Here is an 18488-nt window from a genome sequence, read left to right as displayed (position 1 = left end):
CTGAGGAAGAATACAAAGCGGAGAGACGAAGAGGCAGGGAGAAAATGGAGAAATAAGGGACGAGAAGGGAAGGCGGGGTTCATAGCAGAGCAGACAAGATCTGCCTCTGTAACCATATGTGCTGCTGGATTGGAAACTACAGTCCTGTGAGTTTCACCCTGCTCATTTGATCCACTCGGTGGAGAAAACCCGACAGGATGATGGCTTTGCCCATCTGTTTGTGCCAACATAGTTTCTTTCCATATGTAGTTTTATTGGTTTGCTTTGTTTGTGCTTTAGGAAAAATGACAACTGGATGAGATCGACAGGATGCATGCTGCCTGTCTCGAAGTAAATTATCCAGCTGTTGACTCTGTGCTCAGCTGCCTGGTGGTTGAGGGGAAAGAAGACTCCATGGAGCTGCTGGTACCTGGCCTGGGGGGAGGGTGTCTTTGATCATTAAAGCATTATGACTATTCATGAAAAGGCTCACATTCTTGCAGATCATGCAGGGCTCTGGGTGCTGGATGGCCACAATTGAGGAAGAATTCAGATAATTCCTCCAGACCACAGAATCACTTATTTCTGTTCTGCTTTCAGCCACAAAGCATGGTTTACCTCCAATGACGGCTGAGTCACTTCGTACTGCATTGGTGAGTGGTTCCCGCTCATCTGTCTTCCCAAAAAGATCTGAAAGGAGTAAAAGACACTGATCCTAGCAGGAGCTCTATAATATGCAGTTGAGATGACACACCTGTGGGTTAGACTAGATGATCTCAGAGAGTTAGGAGTTGGCATTTTGGAAGGAACCCAAACAAGCATATACAGAAAAAAAAAAAAAGAGAGAGAGAGAGAGAGAGAGTATTTTAAGTACTCTGCTTATACCCCATACTTGCATGATTCTTTTAGAATCTATATAAGCTGTAATATAAGGGGTTAAACAAAATGATGGTGGTATTATGTCTGCTTTAGTCTACTGCTTACCTCTCAGCCTACTTTTGATGTCCTTTTCTGCTTTGCTGGACAGTTTCTATACATGACAACACCTTCTTCCCTCAATCACACTTGCCTCTGCTTTAGAGGTTTCTTTAATTACAAGAGATTTCTGAGTTCATTGGCAGGAAAGAACAAAAGTGTTGGTGTATTAACCCACCCAGGAAACTCTCACTAGAGTGTTTTACTAGATGTACATATATATATATATATATGTATTTAAAGAGCATCAAGTTTGAAGGCACCTAGACCTGGGTTCTAATCTTTGCTCTGATACTTATCAGTCTGGTGACACTGAACTATGTACATTTTAAAACAACCTGCAAAGGTATTAAAAGGGGTTAATGATCCTAGAGACATCCATTTAGTGCACATAAGATTTTCAGGACTTACAGCACCTATCATTAGTACTGCTCTATCATTTAATTCTCTGGAAATGACTCCAACATGATTATTGTTTTTCCCATTTTCACAGATACCAAAGCCATTAAGTAACCTGCCCAAAGTTCCATATTCTAGCATTGGAAGATTCAGAACACAACTCAAGCCTAGCCAAGTGTCACATTCATGTACTTTTCTAGGATACATACCTGACTGCTGCCAAGGAAACACCAAGATCAGTGATAATCAGGCAGCAGAAAAACTCTATACCCTTTCTTTGCTCATAATTCATAACTTATTTGGAAACTGATGAACATACCTGACTAAATTAAATCCTAAGAATACTTCTAGATACCTAGGATGATGGTGACTAAGAAAGCTAGAAAAGGTATTTCAAGGAGTGGTAAAATAAGAGAAGATGTGTGGATGATAGTACCATGGGGCTTTCCTATTATTAAGGAAGGTTGGTTTAAATCACATGAATTTTATTTGTTCAAAGCCCAGCTTACCTCCCTGTCCTCAAAACTCTTCAATCCTAAGAGCAATAACCACTTTAAATAGTAGTGAAAAAAAATATATACCTACATACATATATGGGCTTCCCTGACAGCTCAGTTGGTAAATAATCCACCTGCAATGAAGGAGACTCTGGTTCAATTCCTGGGTTGGAAAGATCTTCTGGAGAAGGGAAAGGTTACCCACTCCAGTATTCTTGGGCTTCCTTTATGGCTCAACTGGTAAAGAATTTGCCTGCAATGTGGGATACCTGGTTTCAATCCCTGGGTTGGGAAGATGCCCTGGAGAAAGGAAAGGCTATCCTCTCCAGTATTCTGGCCTGGAGAATTCCATGGACTTTATAGTCCATGGGGTCACAAAGAGTCAGACACGACTAAGTGACTTTCACTCACTCACTCACATACATATATGTATCCATTTCTAATTACTCATTATATTAGAAGTTGTTGTTTGGTAGCTAAGTCTTGTCCAACTCTTTTTGTGACCCTGTGTACTGTACTCTGCCAGGATCCTCTGTCCACAGGATTTCCCAGGCAAGAATACTGGAGTGGGTAGCCATTTCTTTCTCCAGGGGATCTTCCTGACCCAGGGATAGAACCTGGGTCTTCTGCTTGGCAGGCAAATTATTTGCCACTGAGCCACCTGGGAAGCTCTATATTAGAAATGGGATTATTTAAATATATTAAATATCAATCTAAGAAACCAGTCATAATTCTTAACTGCCTGTAATCATACAAGGTAAGGAATTGATTCACTTTAGCCTTTAGCCTGAAAGCTTCTTGAAGACATCAAAGTAGTACTGGTGAAAGAATTTTCATGGAGTATTTTCTTGCACACCTGATGAGGAATGCACCGTGGTCACCGCATTCACATCTGAATCCATCAGAGAGGCACAGCTCGATTCTGTCAAGGCCCCTTGGATGGTTATAGGTGCAGTGGTAGAATGGCGCAGGGCTGCCTTCAGTGGTGTAATATGGTTGTATTGGACTGAGGCCAGACACCCAACAAAACCCAGGGCATTGGCTTTGGCAACTTCAGCATCCAATCCAAGATTCTCTGCAATGTGAAAAACAATTAGTTAAAAAATAAATAAATAAAAACAAAAAAACTGCTCCATCTCCATGTTAAGTAATGTTTGAAATTACAGAAAGTGCCTTTTTATTCTTTGAATAAAGGAGATTGTCCTTTCTCTCTCTTCATCTACTTTCTCGAAAGTCTACCCTAAATATAAGTGTCAATACATCAACCACATATCGCAGAAAATTGCTTGGGCTATTTTGCTTTGAGATAATGTTTCAAACTTCTAAATTTTCATTCATGTATTTTATGAACTGTAACGAATACTTAATAAATCTCCTCTACACTCTAGATGTTTTATATTACAGAATTTGGATCATTATCCCATCACAGTTTATTTATGGATGCTGGTGATTAATTCAAGCATACTACAATGTTCATTACAATACTTCACTCAAAATGATAGTAGGAAAAAAAGTGAAATGAGGCAGAGAGATAGGAAGTTCAAAGTGATCCTCTCAGAAGTTTATCATGTTTGGTGTTTTTAGCACCTTGTATACACTATATACTAATACATTTTCATACACTAATAGCTTGACCATATATTCAAGATTTTCACATGCTTAGTTCTGTCCATATTGCAGACTGATGAGCATGGATTTTCTATCACAGCACTCAATCTCCCAAAGTGTCTTTGAGTTTTTATAAAAGATAATGAGGCAATCATTTATGAATCATGGCAAGATCAAATGTCTCATTTGCTTCAAGATTTGTGATGATATTACTCAGTATGCCATTTCTTTATTTTAACAAGGATCATTTGAACAAATTTCTGTCATGCGATTACATATGGTGACAATGCAGGATGGACTTATTCTCCTCTTTTAAAGCATAACATCTTCAATAGACCTAGCTGGTTCAAATAGCTATTTTATTATGATGAAATGCATATTTTCTGGAAGAAGGCAAGGACTTTCCTCTCAATCAGATTAATTATAATTTACTTTCATTCATAAATTATCAAAGAGTGCCTCCAGGGATCACCAAGCAAGCATTTTTTTGGCCATATTTAGGGAAGATATATAGTGGACATATAGAGGAAAATGAGAAACTAATATCCCTCAACAATGTTATGTCTACTTTTGACCTTATTATTCCTTCCTGAGCAACACCCCATGTTCAGTTCCGTTCAGTCACTCAGTTGTGTCCGACTCTTTGCAACCCCATGAATCGCAACATGCTAGGCCTCCCTGTCCATCACTGTCTCCTGGAGTTCATTCAAACTCACGTCCCCTTCTCCTCCTGCCCCCAATCCCTCCCAGCATCAAAGTATTTTCCAAATAGTCAACTCTTCGCATAAGGTGGCCAAAGTACTGGAGTTTCAGCTTCAGCATCATTCCTTACAAACACCCAGGGCTAATCTCCTTTAGAATGGACTGGTTGGATCTCCTTGCAGTCCAAGGGACTCTCAAGAGTCTTCTCCAACACAACAGTTCAAAAGCATCAATTCTTCAGCCATGTAAACCTCACTAATTTATCATCCCTCTTATCTTACAGGAAAATAAAAGAAATTATGTGTATTAATTTAATGTGGCTGTTGTAACAAATTGTTGTCAATGTTGCTCAGTCATTTAGTCATGTCCAACTCTTTGCTATACCATGGACTGCACTACTAGGCTTCCCTGTCCTTCACCATTTCCCAGAGATTTCTCAGACTTGTGTTCAATGAGTCAGTGATGCTATCCACCATCTCATCCTCTGTCATCCCCTTCTCTTACTTCCTTCAGTCTTTCCCAACATCAGGGTCTTCTCTAATGAGTTGGCTCTTTGCATCAAGTGGTCAAAGTACTAGGAGCTTCAGCTTCATAATCAGTCCTTCCAATAAACATTCAGGACTGATTTCCTCTAGGATGGAGTGGTTTGATCTCCTTGCAGTCCAAGGGATTCTCAAGAGTCTTCTCCAACACCACAGTTCAAAAGCATCAATTCTTCAGCAATCAGCCTTCTTTATGGCCCAATTTTCACATCCATACATGACTACTGGAAAAACCATAGTTTTGACTAGACAGATTTTGCCGGCAAAGTAATGTCTCTGCTTTTTAGTATGCTGTCTAGGATGGTCATAGTTTTTCTTCCAAGGAGCAAGCATCTTTTAATTTCATGGCTGCAGTCATCATCTGCAGTGATTTTGGAGCCCCCCAAAATAAAGTCTGTCAGTTTTTCCATGGTTTCCCTTCTATTTGCCATGAGGTGATGGGACTAGATGCCAAGATCTTTGTTTTTTGAATGCTGAGCTTTAAGCCAGCTTTTTCACTCTCCCCTTTCACCTGCATCAAATGGCTCTTTAGTTCCTCTTCACTTTCTGCCATAAAGATGGTGTCATCTGCCTATCTGAGTTTACAGATATTTCTCCCCACAATCTTGATTCCAGCTTGTACTTTACCCAGCCTAGTATTTCTCATGATGCACTCTGCACATGGTAAATGAAGGTAAATGAAGGTAAATGAACCAGGTGACAATAAACAGCCTTGATGTACTCCTTTCCCAATATGGAACCAGTCTGTTGCTGCTGGAGACTCCCTGGCACTCACAGGAGAAAATGATTGCATGTCCTTCTGCTCCACCATCTTGAAGCATTTAATCACATGGATCACAAGCTGTGTCTGACTCAGTGAAACCATGATCCATATCATATAGGGCCACCCAAGATGGATGGGTCATGGTGGAGAGTTCTGTAAATGTGGTCACTGGAGAAGGGAACAGCAAACCACTTCAACATTCTTGCCGTGAGAACCCCATAAACAGTATGACAATGCATAAAGATATGACACTGAAAGACAAACTCCCCAGGTCGGTAGGTGCCCAATATGCTACTGGAGAAGAGCAGAGAAATTATAACAAATTAGTATAAACTTAAACAACTTAGCATAAAACAACACATGCTTTGTCTCACGGGTCTGCAGAAGTCTGATACAGGTTCCCACTGAGCTAAAAACAAGATGTTGTCAATTTGCATTTTTCCTAGAGGCTCCAGGGGATAATCCATCTCTTTGTCTTTTCTTTTGTTTTCTTTCTTTAAATTTATTTATTTTAATTGGAGGCCAATTACTTGACAATTTTGCAGTGGTCTTTGCCACACAGCGACATGAATCAGCCATGGGTGTTCATGTGTCCCCTATCCTGAACCTCCCTCCCACCTCCCTCCCCATCCCATCCCTCAGGGTTGTCCCAGTGCACCAGCCCTGAGCACCCTGTCTCATGCATCAAAACTAGACTAACGATCTAGTTCACATATGGTAATATACATGTTTCAATGCTAATCTCTCAAATCCTCCCACCCTTGCCTTCTTCCACAGAGTCCAAAATTCGGTTCTTTACATCTGTGTCTCTTTTGCTATCTCACATATAGGGTCATCATTACCATATTTCTAAATTCCACAGATATGCATTAATATACTGTATTGGTGGTCTTGTATTCCCATCTCTTTCAGAATTTTCCACAGTTTATTGTGATCCACACAGTCAAAGGCTTTGGCATAGTCAATAAAGCAGAAATACATGTTTTTCTGGAACTCTCTTACTTTTTCGATGATCCAACGGATGTTGGCAATTTGATCTCCTGTTCCTCTGCCTTTTCTAAAACCAGCTTGAACATCTGGAAGTTCACGATTCAGAACTTTGAGCATTACTTTACTAGCTTGTGAGATGACTGCAATTGTGCAGTGGTTTGAGCATTCTTTGGCATTGCCTTTCTTTGGGATTGGAACGAAAAATGACCTTTTCCAGTCCTGTGGCCACTGCTGAGTTTTCCAAATTTGCTGGTATATTGAGTGCAGCACTTTCACAGCATCATATTTCAGGATTTGAAATAGCTCCACTGGAATTCCATCACCTCCACTAGCTTTGTTCATAGTGATACTTTGTAAGGCCCACTTGACTTCACATATGCAGGTAAGGAAGCAACAGTTAGAACTGGATATGGAACATACTGGTTCCAAGTAGGAAAAGAAGTACGTCAAGGCTGTATATTGTCACCCTGCTTATTTAACTTCTATGCAGAGTACATCATGAGAAACACTGGGCTGGAAGAAGCACAAGCTGGAATCAAGATTGCCAGGAGAAATATCAATAACCTCATATATGCAGATGACACCACCCTTATGGCAGAGAGTGAAGAGGAACTAAAAAGCCTCTTGATGAAAGTCAAAGAGGAGAGTGAAAAAGTTGGCTTAAAGCTCAACATTCAGAAAATGAAGATCATGGCATCTGGTCCCATCACTTCATGGGAAATAGATGGGAAACAGTAGAAACAGTGTCACACTTTATTTTGGGGGGCTCCAAAATCACTGCAGATGGTGACTGCAGCCATAAAATTAAAAGACACTGACTGCTTGGAAGAAAAGTTATGACCAACCTAGATAGCATATTCAAAAGCAGAAACATTACTTTGCCAACAAAGGTCCATCTTATCAAGGTTATGGTTTTTTCCTGTGGTCATGTATGGATGTGAGAGTTGGACTGTGAAGAAGGCTGAGTGCTGAAGAATTGATGCTTTTGAACTATGGTGTTGGAGAAGACTCTTGAGAGTCCCTTGGACTGCAAAGAAATCCAACCAGTCCATTCTGAAGAAGATCAACTCTGGGATTTCTTTGGAAGGAATGATGCTGAAGCTGAAACTCCAGTACTTTGTCCACCTCATGCAAAGAGTTGAGTCATTGGAAAAGACTCTGACGCTGGAAGGGATTGGGGCCAGGAGGAGAAGGGGACGACAGAGGATGAGATAGCTGTATGGCATCACTGACTAGATGGACATGTGTTTGAGTGAACTCCAGGAGCTGGTGATGGACAGGGAGGCCTGGCGTGCTGTGGTTCATGGTGGTCACAAAGAATCGGACATGACTGAGTGACTGAAATGAACTGAACTGAACTAAACTGAATTGATACTGTATTGGTGTTTTTCTTTATGACTTACTTCACTCTGTATAATAGGCTCCAGTCTCATCCACCTCATTATAATTGATTCAGAAGTTTTCTTTTTAATGGCTGAGTAATATTCCATTGTGTATATGCACTACAGCTTTTTTATCCATTTGTCTGCTGATGGACTTCTTAGATTGCCTCCATGTCCTAGCTATTGTAAATAATGCTGTGATGAATACTGGGGTACATGTGTCTCTTTCAATTCTGGTTCCCTCAGTGTGTATGCCCAGCAGTGGGATTGCTGCATTGTATAGCAGTTCTATTTCCAGTTTTTTAAGGAAATCTACACACTGTTCTCTATAGTGGCTCTACTAATTTGCATTCTCACCAACAGTGTAAGAGGGTTCCCTTTTCTCCAAACCCTCTCCAGCATTTAATGGTTGTAGACGTTTTGACAGCAGCCATTCTGACCAGTGTACAATAATACCTCATTGTGGTTTTGACTTGCATTTATCTGATAGTGAATGATGTTGAGCATCTTTTCATGTGTCTATTAGCCATCTGTATGTCTTCTTTGGAGAAATATCTGTTTAGTTCTTTGGCCCATTTTTTGATTGTGTCGTTTATTTTTCTGAAATTGAGCTGCATGAGCTACTTGTATATTTTTGAGGTTAGTTGTTTATCAGTTGCTTCATTTGCTATTGTTTTCTCCCATTCTGAAAGAAGAGAGTGAAAAAGTTGGCTTAAAGCTCAATATTCAGAAAACTAAGATCATGGCATCCAGTCCCATCACTTCATAGCAAATAGATGGGGAAACAGTGCAAACAGTGGCTGATTTTATTTTTCTCGGCTCCAAAATCGTGGCAGATGGTGATTGCAGGCATGAAATCAAAAGACGTTTGCTCCTTGGTAGAAAAGTTATGACCAAACTAGACAGTATATTAAAAGGCAGAGACGTTATTTGCCAACAAAGGTCCATTTAGTCAAGGCTATGGTTTTTCCAGTAGTCATGTATGGATGTGAGATTTGGACTATGAAGAAAGCTGAGCACCAAAGAATTGATGCTTTTGAACTGTGGTGTTGGAGAAGACTCTTGAGAGTCCCTTGGACTACAAGGAAATCCAACCAGTCCATCCTAAAGGAGATCAGTCCTGGGTCTTCACTGGAGGGACTGATGTTGATGCTGAAACTCCAATACTTTGGCCACCTAATGCGGAGAGCTGACTCATTTGAAAAGACCCTGATGCTGGGAAAGATTGAGGGCAGGAGGAGAAGGGGATGACAGAGGATGAGATGGTTGGATGGCATCACTGACACAATGGACATGGGTTTGGGTGGACTCCAGGATTTGTTAATGGACAGGGAGGCCTTTTGTGCTGTAGTTCATGGGGTCACAAAGAGTCGGACACGACTAAGCAACTGAACTGAAGGCTGTCTTTTCACCTTGCTTATAGTTTCTTTCGTTGTGTAAAATCTTTTAAGTTTAATTAGGTCCCATTTGTTTATTTTTGCTTTTATTTCCATTACTCTGGGAGGTGAGTCATGGAAGATCCTGCTATGATTTATGTCAGAGCGTGTTTTGCCTGTTTTCCTTTAGAAGTTTTATAGTTTCTGGTCTTATATGTAGATCTTTAATTCATTTTGACCTTATTTTTGTGCATGGTGTTAGAAACTGTTCTAGTTTCATTCTTTTACAAGTGGTTGACAAGTTTTTCCAGCACCAGTTGTTAAAGAGATTGTCTTTTCTCCATTATATATTCTTGCCTCCTTTGTCAAAGATAAGGTGTCCATAGGTGTGTGAATTTATCTCGGCTTTCTATTTTGTTCCATGGATCTATATTTCTGTTTTTGTGCCAGTACCATACTGTCTTGATGACTGTAGCTTTGTATTATAGCCTGAAGTCAGGCAGGTTGGTTCCTCCAGTTCCTTTCTTCTTCCTCAAGATTGCTTTGTCTATTTGAGGTTTATTATTTGTGAAATTATTTGTTCTAGTTCTCTGAAAAACACTGTTGGTAGCTTTATAGGGGTTGCATTGAATCAATAGATTGCTTTTGGTAGTATACTCATTTTCACGACATTGATTTTCCAATCCATGAACATGGTATATTTCTCCATCTATTTGTGTCATCTTTGATTTTTTTTGTCAGTGTTTTATAGTTTTCTATATATAGGTCTTTTGTTTCTTTAGGTAGATTTATTTATTTATTATTTCTTTAGGTAGAAATATTTTATTCTTTTCATTATAATGGTGAATGGAATTGTTTCTTTAATTTTCTTTCTGTTTTCTCATTGTTAGTGTATAGGAATGCAAGCGATTTATGTGTGTTAATTTTATATCTTTCAACTTTACTATATTCATTAATTAGCTCTAGTAATTTTCTGGTGGTGTCTATAGGATTTTGTAGAGGATCATATCATCTTTATGTAGAGGATCATATCATTTGCAAACAGTGAGAGTTTTACTTATTCTTTTCCAATTGGGATTCCTTTTATTTCTTTTTCTGTTCTGATTGCTGTGGCTAAAACTTCCAAAACCATGTTGAATAGTAGTGGTAAGTATGAGCACTCTTGTCTTGTTCCTGACTGTAGGGGAAATGCTTTCAATTTTTCACCATTGAAGATAATGTTTGCTGTGGGTTTGTCATATATAGCTTTTATTTTGTTGAGGTATGTACTTTGTATGCCTGCTTTCTGGAGGGTTTTTATCATAAATGGATGTTAAATTTGTCAAAGGCTTTCTGTGCATCTATTGAGATGATCATATGGTTTTTATCTTTCAATTTGTTAATGTGGTGTATCACATCAATTGATTTGTGAATATTGAGGAATCCTTGCATCCCTTGGATAAAGCCCACTTGGTCATGATGTATGACCCTTTTAATATGTTGTTGGATTCTGTTTGCTAGAATTTTGTTAAGGATGTTTGCATTTATTTTCATCAGTTATATTGGCCTGTAGTTTTCTTTTCCTGTGGCACGTTTGTCTGGTTTTGGTGTTAGGATGATGATGGCCTCATAGAGTGAGTTTAACAGTTTACCTTCCTCTGTAATTTTCTGGAAGAGTTTGAGTAGGTTAGGTGTTAGCTCTTCTCTAAATTTTTGTAGAATTCAGCTGTGAAGCCATCTGGTCCTAGGCTTTTGTTTGTTGGAAAAATTTTTATTACAGTTTCAATTTCTGTAGTTGAGATGAGTCTGTTAAGATTTTCTATTTCTTCCTGGTTCAGTTTTGGAAGGTTATAGTTTTCTAAGAATTTGTCCATTTCTTCCAAGTTGTCTATTTTATTGGCATCTAGTTGCTGATAGTAGTCTCTTACGATCCTTTGTATTTCTGTGTTGTCTGTTGTGATTTCTCCATTTTCATTTCTAATTTTGTTGATTTGATTCTTCTCCCTTTTTTCCCTGAGGAGTCTGGCTAATAATTTGTCTATTTTATTTATCTTCTCAAAGAACCAGCTTTTAATTTTGTTGATTTTTGCTATTCTCCTTTGTTTCTTTTTCATTTATTTCTGCCCTAATTTTTATGATTTCTTTCCTTCTACTAATCCTGGGGTTCTTCATGTGTTCTTTTTCTAGTTGCTTTAGGTGTAAAGTTAGTTTATTTATTTGACTCTTCTCTTGTTTCTTGAGGTAAGCTTGTATTACTATGAACCTTCCCCTTAGCACTGCTTTTGCTGAATCCCATAGGTTTTGGGTTGTTGTGTTTTCAAGTTCATTCGTTTCTATGCATATTTTGATTTATTCTGTGATTTGTTGCTTATTCAGAAACGTGTTGTTTAGCCTCCATATGTTTGTATTTTTGATATTTTTTTCCTGTAGTTGACATCTAATCTTACCACATTGTGATCAAATAAGATGTTTGAAATTATTTCACTTTTTTGAATTTGCCAAGGTTAGATTTATGGCACAGGATATGATCTATTTTGGAGACTGTTCCATGTTCACTTGAGAAAAAGGTGAAATTCACTGTTTGGTGGTGAAATATCCTATAGATATCAATTAGATCTAACTGGTCCATTGTATCATTTAAAGTTTGTGTTTCCTTGCTAATTTTCTGTTAGTTCATCCATAGTTGTGAATGGGGTATTAAAGTCTCCCACTATTGTGTTACTGTTAATTACCCCTTTGATACTTGGTAGCATTTGCCTTACATATTGCAATGCTCCTAAGTTGGGTGCATATATATTTATAATTGTTATATCTTCTTCTTGGATTGATCCTTTGATCATTATGTAGTGTCCTTCTTTGCTTCTTTTCATGGCCTTTATGTCAAAATCTATTTTATCTGATATGAGTATTGCTACTCCTGCTTTCTTTTGGCCTCCATTTCCATGAAATATCTTTTTCCAGCCCTTCACTTTCAGTCTGTATTTGTCCCTTGTTTTGAGGTGGGTTTCTTGTAGACAGCATAGATAGGTGTCTTGTTTTTGTGTCCATTCAGCCAGTCTTTGTCTTTTGGTTGGGGCATTCAACCCATTTACATTTAAGGTAATTATTAGTAAGTATGATCCCTTTGCCATTTACTTTGTTGTTTTGGGCTTCAGTTTATAAACCTTTTCTGTGTTTCATGTCTAGAAAAGATCCTATATCATTTGTTGAAGAGCTGGTTTGGTGATGCTGAATTCTCTCAGCTTTAGCTTGTGTAAAGCTTTTGTTTTCTCCTTCATATTTGAATGAGATCTTTGCTGGGTATAGTAATCTGGGCTATAGGTTTTTCTTTATCATCACTTTAAGTACGTCCTGCCATTCTCTTCTGCTCTGAAAAGTTTCTGTTGAAAGATGAGCTGTTATCCTTATGGGAATCCCCTTGTGTGTTATTTGTTCCTTTTCCTTTGCTGCTTTTAATATTTGCTATTTGTGTTTGATCTTTGTTAATTTGATTTATATGTGTCTTGGGGTGTTTTGCCTTGGGTTTATCCTGTTTGGGACTCTCTGATTTTCTTGGACTTGGGTGGCTATTTCCTTCCTCATTTTAGGGAAGTTTTCAACTATCATCTCTTCAAGTATTTTCTGATGGCCATCTTCTTATTCTGGGACTCCTATGATTGAAATATCAGGGCATTTAATATTGTCCCACAGGTCTCTGAGGTTGTCCTAATTTCTTTTTTTCTTTTTTCTTTTTTCCTCTCTGCTTCATTTATTTCCACCATTCTATCTTCCATCTCACTTATCTTATCTTGTTCCTCAATTATTCTATTGTTGACTCCTTCTAGAGTGCTTTTGATCTCAATTATTGCATTATTCATTATTGATTGACTTTTTTCTTTCTTCTAGGTCCTTGTTAAACATTTCTTGCATTTTCTCGATCCTCATCTCCAGTGTATTTATCTGTAACTCCATTTTATTTTCAAGATTTTGGATCACCTTTACTATCATTATTCTGAATTCTTTATCAGGTAGACTCTCTATCTCCTCCTCTTTTGTTTGGTTTGGTGGGCATTTATCATGTTCTTTTACCTGCTCAATATTTCTCTGCCTTTTCATTTTGTTTAGATTGCTGTGTTTGGGGTGGCCTTTCTGTAGGCTGGAAGTTTGTGGTTCTTCTTTATTGTGGAGATTGCTTCCTGTGGGTGGGGTTGGACTAGTGGCTTGTCAAGGTTTCCTGGTTAGGGAAGCTTGCATCTGTGTTCTGTTGGGTGGAGCTTTATCTCTTCTCTCTGGAGTGTAATGAAATGTCCAGTAGTGAGTTTTGAGGTGTCTGTGGGTTTGGTGTGACTTTGAGCAGCCTATATTTTAATGCTCAGGGCTGTGTTCCTGCATTGCTGGAGAATTAGCTTGGTATGTTTTGCTCTGGAACTTGTTGGCTCTTGGGTTGTGCTTGATATCAGTGTAGGTATGGAGGCTTTTGGAATAGCTCTTGTCAATTAATGTTCCATGGAGTCAGGAGTTTTCTGGGGTTCTCAAGTTTTGAATTTCAGCCTTCTGCCTTTGGGTTTTAGTCTTATTCTTACAGTAGCCTCAAGACTTCTCTATCCATACAGCACAGATGATAAAACATCTAGGTTAATGGTGAAAAGATTCTCCACAGTAAGGGACACCCAGAGAAGTTCAGATTTACATGGAGAAGAGAAGAGGGAGGAGGGAAATAGAGGTGGCCAGGAGGAGAAGAAAAGAGGAGTGAGCAATCTAGCTAGCAATCAATTCCCTATGTGCTCTCCACAGTCTGGAACACTCAGAGTTGTTCACGGAATTACATAGAGAAGAAAAGAGGGAGGAGGGAGAGAGAGGTGACTAGGAGAAGAGGGGGAGTCAACAAGGGAGAGACCAATTGAGCCACTAATCAGTTCCCTAAGTGTTTTCCACAGCCCAGAACACCCAGAGAGATTCACAGAGTTAAGCAGAGAAGAGAAGGGGGAGAGAGGAGATAGAGGTGACCTGAGGGAGAAAAGGGAGAATCAAAAGGGGAGAGAGCAATCAAGCCAGTAATCACATGCCTAAGTAAAAATGGGTACTGAAGATTAGATTCTTAAAGGTATAAAATTGATAACAAAAACCAAAAAGTAAAAATTAAAAATTTAGAGTAGAGGTTAGAGTCTCAAAAATACAATATTAAAAATACAAAACAAAATCAATCACAAAAATTATATATATGTATATGTATTTATGAAATTTGCTTTAAAACAGTCTTTTTAGCAAGGTAATAAATAGTAGGTCATAAAAGTGAAAATTAAAGGAGGAATAAATAACTTAAAAGAATTTTAAAATGATAATAGTAAAAATGTATTTTTACTATTTTAAATGTAAAAGCATTTCTCTGGAGCTGTTGAGGGCAGTGTGGTGTCAATTCAGTTTCTGATAGTTTCTTGTTCCAGCTTATACTTATTTTCAACTTCTACAGGCTCCTTCCAATGCTTAGTCAATGCTAACTACAGAGTTTTAATCTGTTTCACCTGTCACTTCCAGAGTGGTTCCCTCTTCTTTATTTTGGCTTCCTCTGTTTACAAGTCTCTTCAGTGTCTAATTTCTGCCCTGACACAAAGGGGTGAAGGTGGTTAGTTATTTAGGCTCATTTGTTCAGATGTGCTGTGGGGAAGGAGGAACACTGCAAAGACATATTACTGGCATGTGTGGGGAGTGCTCGCAGTGTATGGACCACACTGGGTTTTCCCCAGCTCATGGCAGCATGTGCTTTCCCAGCCTACACTGCTCAGGCTCCGGTTGCTCTGCAAGTGAACTGTCCAAAGCAGACCTGTGTTTTGTCCACTTGGCAGATCTAAGCTGCTCAGGTTCAGGTTCTTGGGTACTCTACAAAGGCACAGACACAGACATGCATTTTGTGCTCTTCCCAGGTCTCAGCAGCTCAGGCGATGAGGTGCTTGGTGAGCACACTGTCTCAGGTGGTCTGTGCATCCTAATTACCTCCTCAGTCCCAGCCACTCAGTTTCCCAGTGTGCCACAAGAGCGCCATATCAGGTGTGCTTTGTGTCTCCTCTAGGGAGTTGATCTCAGGCTGCAACCCTCTTGGCAGATATCAACTCTCCAGGATCCCAAGAATACTTGTTTAGCAACTGGGAGCCTGCTCACAGTTTGGTGGAGGATGCCATCGCTGGGGCCGAGATTGTCCCTTGCCTTCCAGCTCTGGCTGTCGCCCATCTACCTCTCTGCCTCTGATGGGGGGAGAGGCCTGTCTGCAGCTGGCTAGCTCTCCTTTGGTACTCGCTCAATTCTTCGTTCTCTGAGCAGACCAGACTGTGCCTTAGGTTAGAGCTTTTCACAAGAAAGTTTCCCCCCCACCTCTCTCTCTCTTTTTCTTTTCTCTGTTTAGCTATCTCACAGTTTGGGTTGCTATCTCATGTTAACTCCCACAGATTGTCCTCAGGGTGTTTACCCTAAGCAATGCAGTGGTTGCCTCTCTGTTCAGCCCCTGCTTGCTGGTGGTGGGCATGAGCATCTGGGCTACTTCTCCATTGGGAGTAATGTTTAGGCGCATATTCTGTTTTTGTTTGTTTGTTTGTTTGTTTTTCCTCCTGGTTTTGTTGCCCTCTGAGATTCTAAAACTCCCCCCACAGACCTGCTGGTGAGAGGGTTTCCCACTGTTTGGAAACTTCTCCTCCTTCACAACTCCCTCCAGGGACAAGTCTCCATCACTAACTCTTTCATCTCTCTTTTTGTCTTTTATATTTTGCCCTACCTTCTTTTGAAGGGAATGGACTGCCTTTCTGGGTGCCTGGTGTCCTCCACCAATGTTCAGAACTTGTTTTGTGGAAGCTGCTCAGCATGTAAATGATCTTTTGATGAATTTGTGGGGTAGAAAGTGGTCTCCCTGTCCTATTCCTCTGCCATCTTAGGACCACTTCTCTTTATCTTTTCTAACTGTCATAAGCCACCCACATTCCTTGGCTTATAGGCCCCTTCCCATACTTTCAAAGCCAACAGCGTTGCATGTCTGTGCATCTTTCATCTGAAATTAGATTTAATTCTAATTATCTTCTTTTGCCTCTTTCTTACACTTTTAAGGATCTTTGGGATTATACCGATCTGAGCCATCCCTGGTGGCTCAGACAGTAAAGAATCCACCTGCAGTGTGGGAGACCTGGGTTCAATTCCTAGGTCAGGAATATCCCTTGGAGAAGGGAATGGCAACCCATTCCAGTATTCTTGACTGGAGAATTCTATGGACGGAAGAGCCTGGCAGGCTACAGTCCATGGGATTGCAAAGTGTTGGATACAACTGAGTGACTTTCACATAACATCCCTATTTTAAGGATAACTGATTAGCAAACCTTAAGTCTTCTATGCCAGTTAGGCTAACATAGTCACAGATTCTGAGGATTAGTATTCAGCTCTCTGTGGGTCATTATTCTTCCTACTACTCCATTCTTCCAGACATGTTGCATCTGAGATTCTCTGAAGACTCTCCATGTAATAATAATAAAAATAAAATAGAGATGTAAAGTGACACTTCTTCAAGTGTGAAAGAACATAGGGTGGGGAAGAAACTGCTCTCTTTCAAATATTCCAATAAATATCCTTCCAGGTTGGAACATATGTGTTACTTACTCATGAAAGCACCACATATGTTTATCTCTTATTATAAGCTTTAAAAACAAGATTATGAGAATAAAAGACTGCTCAAACATTGTTATTCAACAGTCTTACACACCAAAAGTCTTTAATTAAGGCTAGGTGCTATTTGTTGAGTACCACAGAACTCAGTGAAATTCAGAAGATGCATTAGTTACTGACTGGTAGTTATTAAGGGGTAGTTAGAGATCAGAGGAATTTACAGAGAGAGGCAGAAGACAAGAGATGGAAAGCATGAACTGGCATGAGGTTTTTGCCTTGTAGAATTTCAAAGCAGTGGAAAGTGACATGTCATTGTAGCTAACGCTCTAAGTCAAAACTGCCACATCTCATGCCTAGAACTCAGTTAAAAAGAAGCCTATATTGGTGCCAATATTTGAAGGATATTGTTACTGTGACTTGAACCCAAGTTCCAGGTAAAAGAAGTAGCACATGAGTAAATAAGGTGACATGCCAGAAAATGACTACCTCTCTTCAAAGGAAGAAATATTTTGGATGAAACCTTATCTCTAGGAAAGTTTATTTATTATAGATATATGAAAAGCATGCAAACATTGAGAGGTTTCTGAAATGAAAAAAAAAGAAAGAAAACAAAGAACCCTTGATAGGAGAAAATATTCTTAATATGAAGTTGACATAATGATTTCTCATTCTTATATATATGGAGAAGCAAAAAATCATGTTAGGATGATTTCAGATTGTATTTACTTCTTACAAACTCATTAAATAATATGCAATAATAAATAATTATTTGCTAAAGATACATTTGTTCAATATTCAACAATTATTGAGCACTGACTATACAATAATGCAATATATTTAAAATTTTTGAGAGGTGGTTGACATAAAACATTATGGGTTTCCCAGGTGTGCTAGTGGTCAAGAATCCACCTGTCAATGCAGGAGACAGTGGGCTCAATCCCTGGGTCAGCAAGATCCCCTGGAGGAGGGTAAGGCAACCCACTCTAGTATTGATGCCTGGAGAATCCCATGGACAAAAGAGCCTGGCGGGCTATACTCTATAGGGTTGCAAAGAGTTGGACACAACTGTAGCAACTTAGTATGCACACACATACAACATTATGTTAGTTTTACGTGCACTATATTGTGATTTGACATTTGCATATGCTATAAAGTTATCATCATGATAAGTCTAGCAACCATCTGTCCCATACAAAGTTTTTATAATATCACTGACTGTATTTCTTATCACCATGGCCCATTTATTTAATAACTGAAGGTTTGTATATTTTAAATCCGTTCACTTATTTTGACCACTCCCCTAACTACCATCCCTCTGGAAACCACCAGTTTGTTCTCCATATGAGTGTTTCCATTGCTTTCTTTGTTTTGGCTTTTAGAAGTCACATATAAGTGAGATTGTATTTGCCTTTGATTTATTTCCCTTAGCATAATACCCTCAGATTCATCCATGTTGTAGTGTATACACACACACACACACACACACACACACACATATATATATACATATATATATATATATATTTGATGTAGTCTCATCCTTTCGTTTATTTCTTTTTTAATTTTAAAATCATTCTTACATGCGTTCCCAAACATGACCCCCCCTCCCACCTCCCTCCCCACAACATCTCTCTGGGTCATCCCCATGCACCAGCCCCAAGCATGCTGCACCCTACGTC

The 18488-nt window shown here is 39.2% G+C and overlaps 1 protein-coding gene across 1 annotated transcript in view; it reads right to left on the bottom strand.

Annotated features, from left to right (window-relative positions):
• The window catches only part of CNTNAP5 (contactin associated protein family member 5), a 1086429-nt gene that overhangs the window by 9033 nt on the left and 1058908 nt on the right, over positions 1–18488 (bottom strand). Inside the window, exons 22-23 of the mRNA XM_012140581.5 lie at positions 2707–2925; positions 598–669 (exon numbers count right to left, since the gene is read on the bottom strand). Of these exons, the coding sequence (XP_011995971.2) occupies positions 598–669; positions 2707–2925 (291 nt within the window). The remainder of the gene's footprint in view (positions 1–597; positions 670–2706; positions 2926–18488) is intronic.

The sequence above is a fragment of the Ovis aries genome, chromosome 2, assembly GCF_016772045.2.
Source record: "Ovis aries strain OAR_USU_Benz2616 breed Rambouillet chromosome 2, ARS-UI_Ramb_v3.0, whole genome shotgun sequence".
Classification (NCBI taxonomy): Eukaryota; Metazoa; Chordata; class Mammalia; order Artiodactyla; family Bovidae; genus Ovis; species Ovis aries.
Note: the sequence above shows the minus strand (reverse complement) of the source record. Positions and strands in the feature narration are given on the sequence as shown.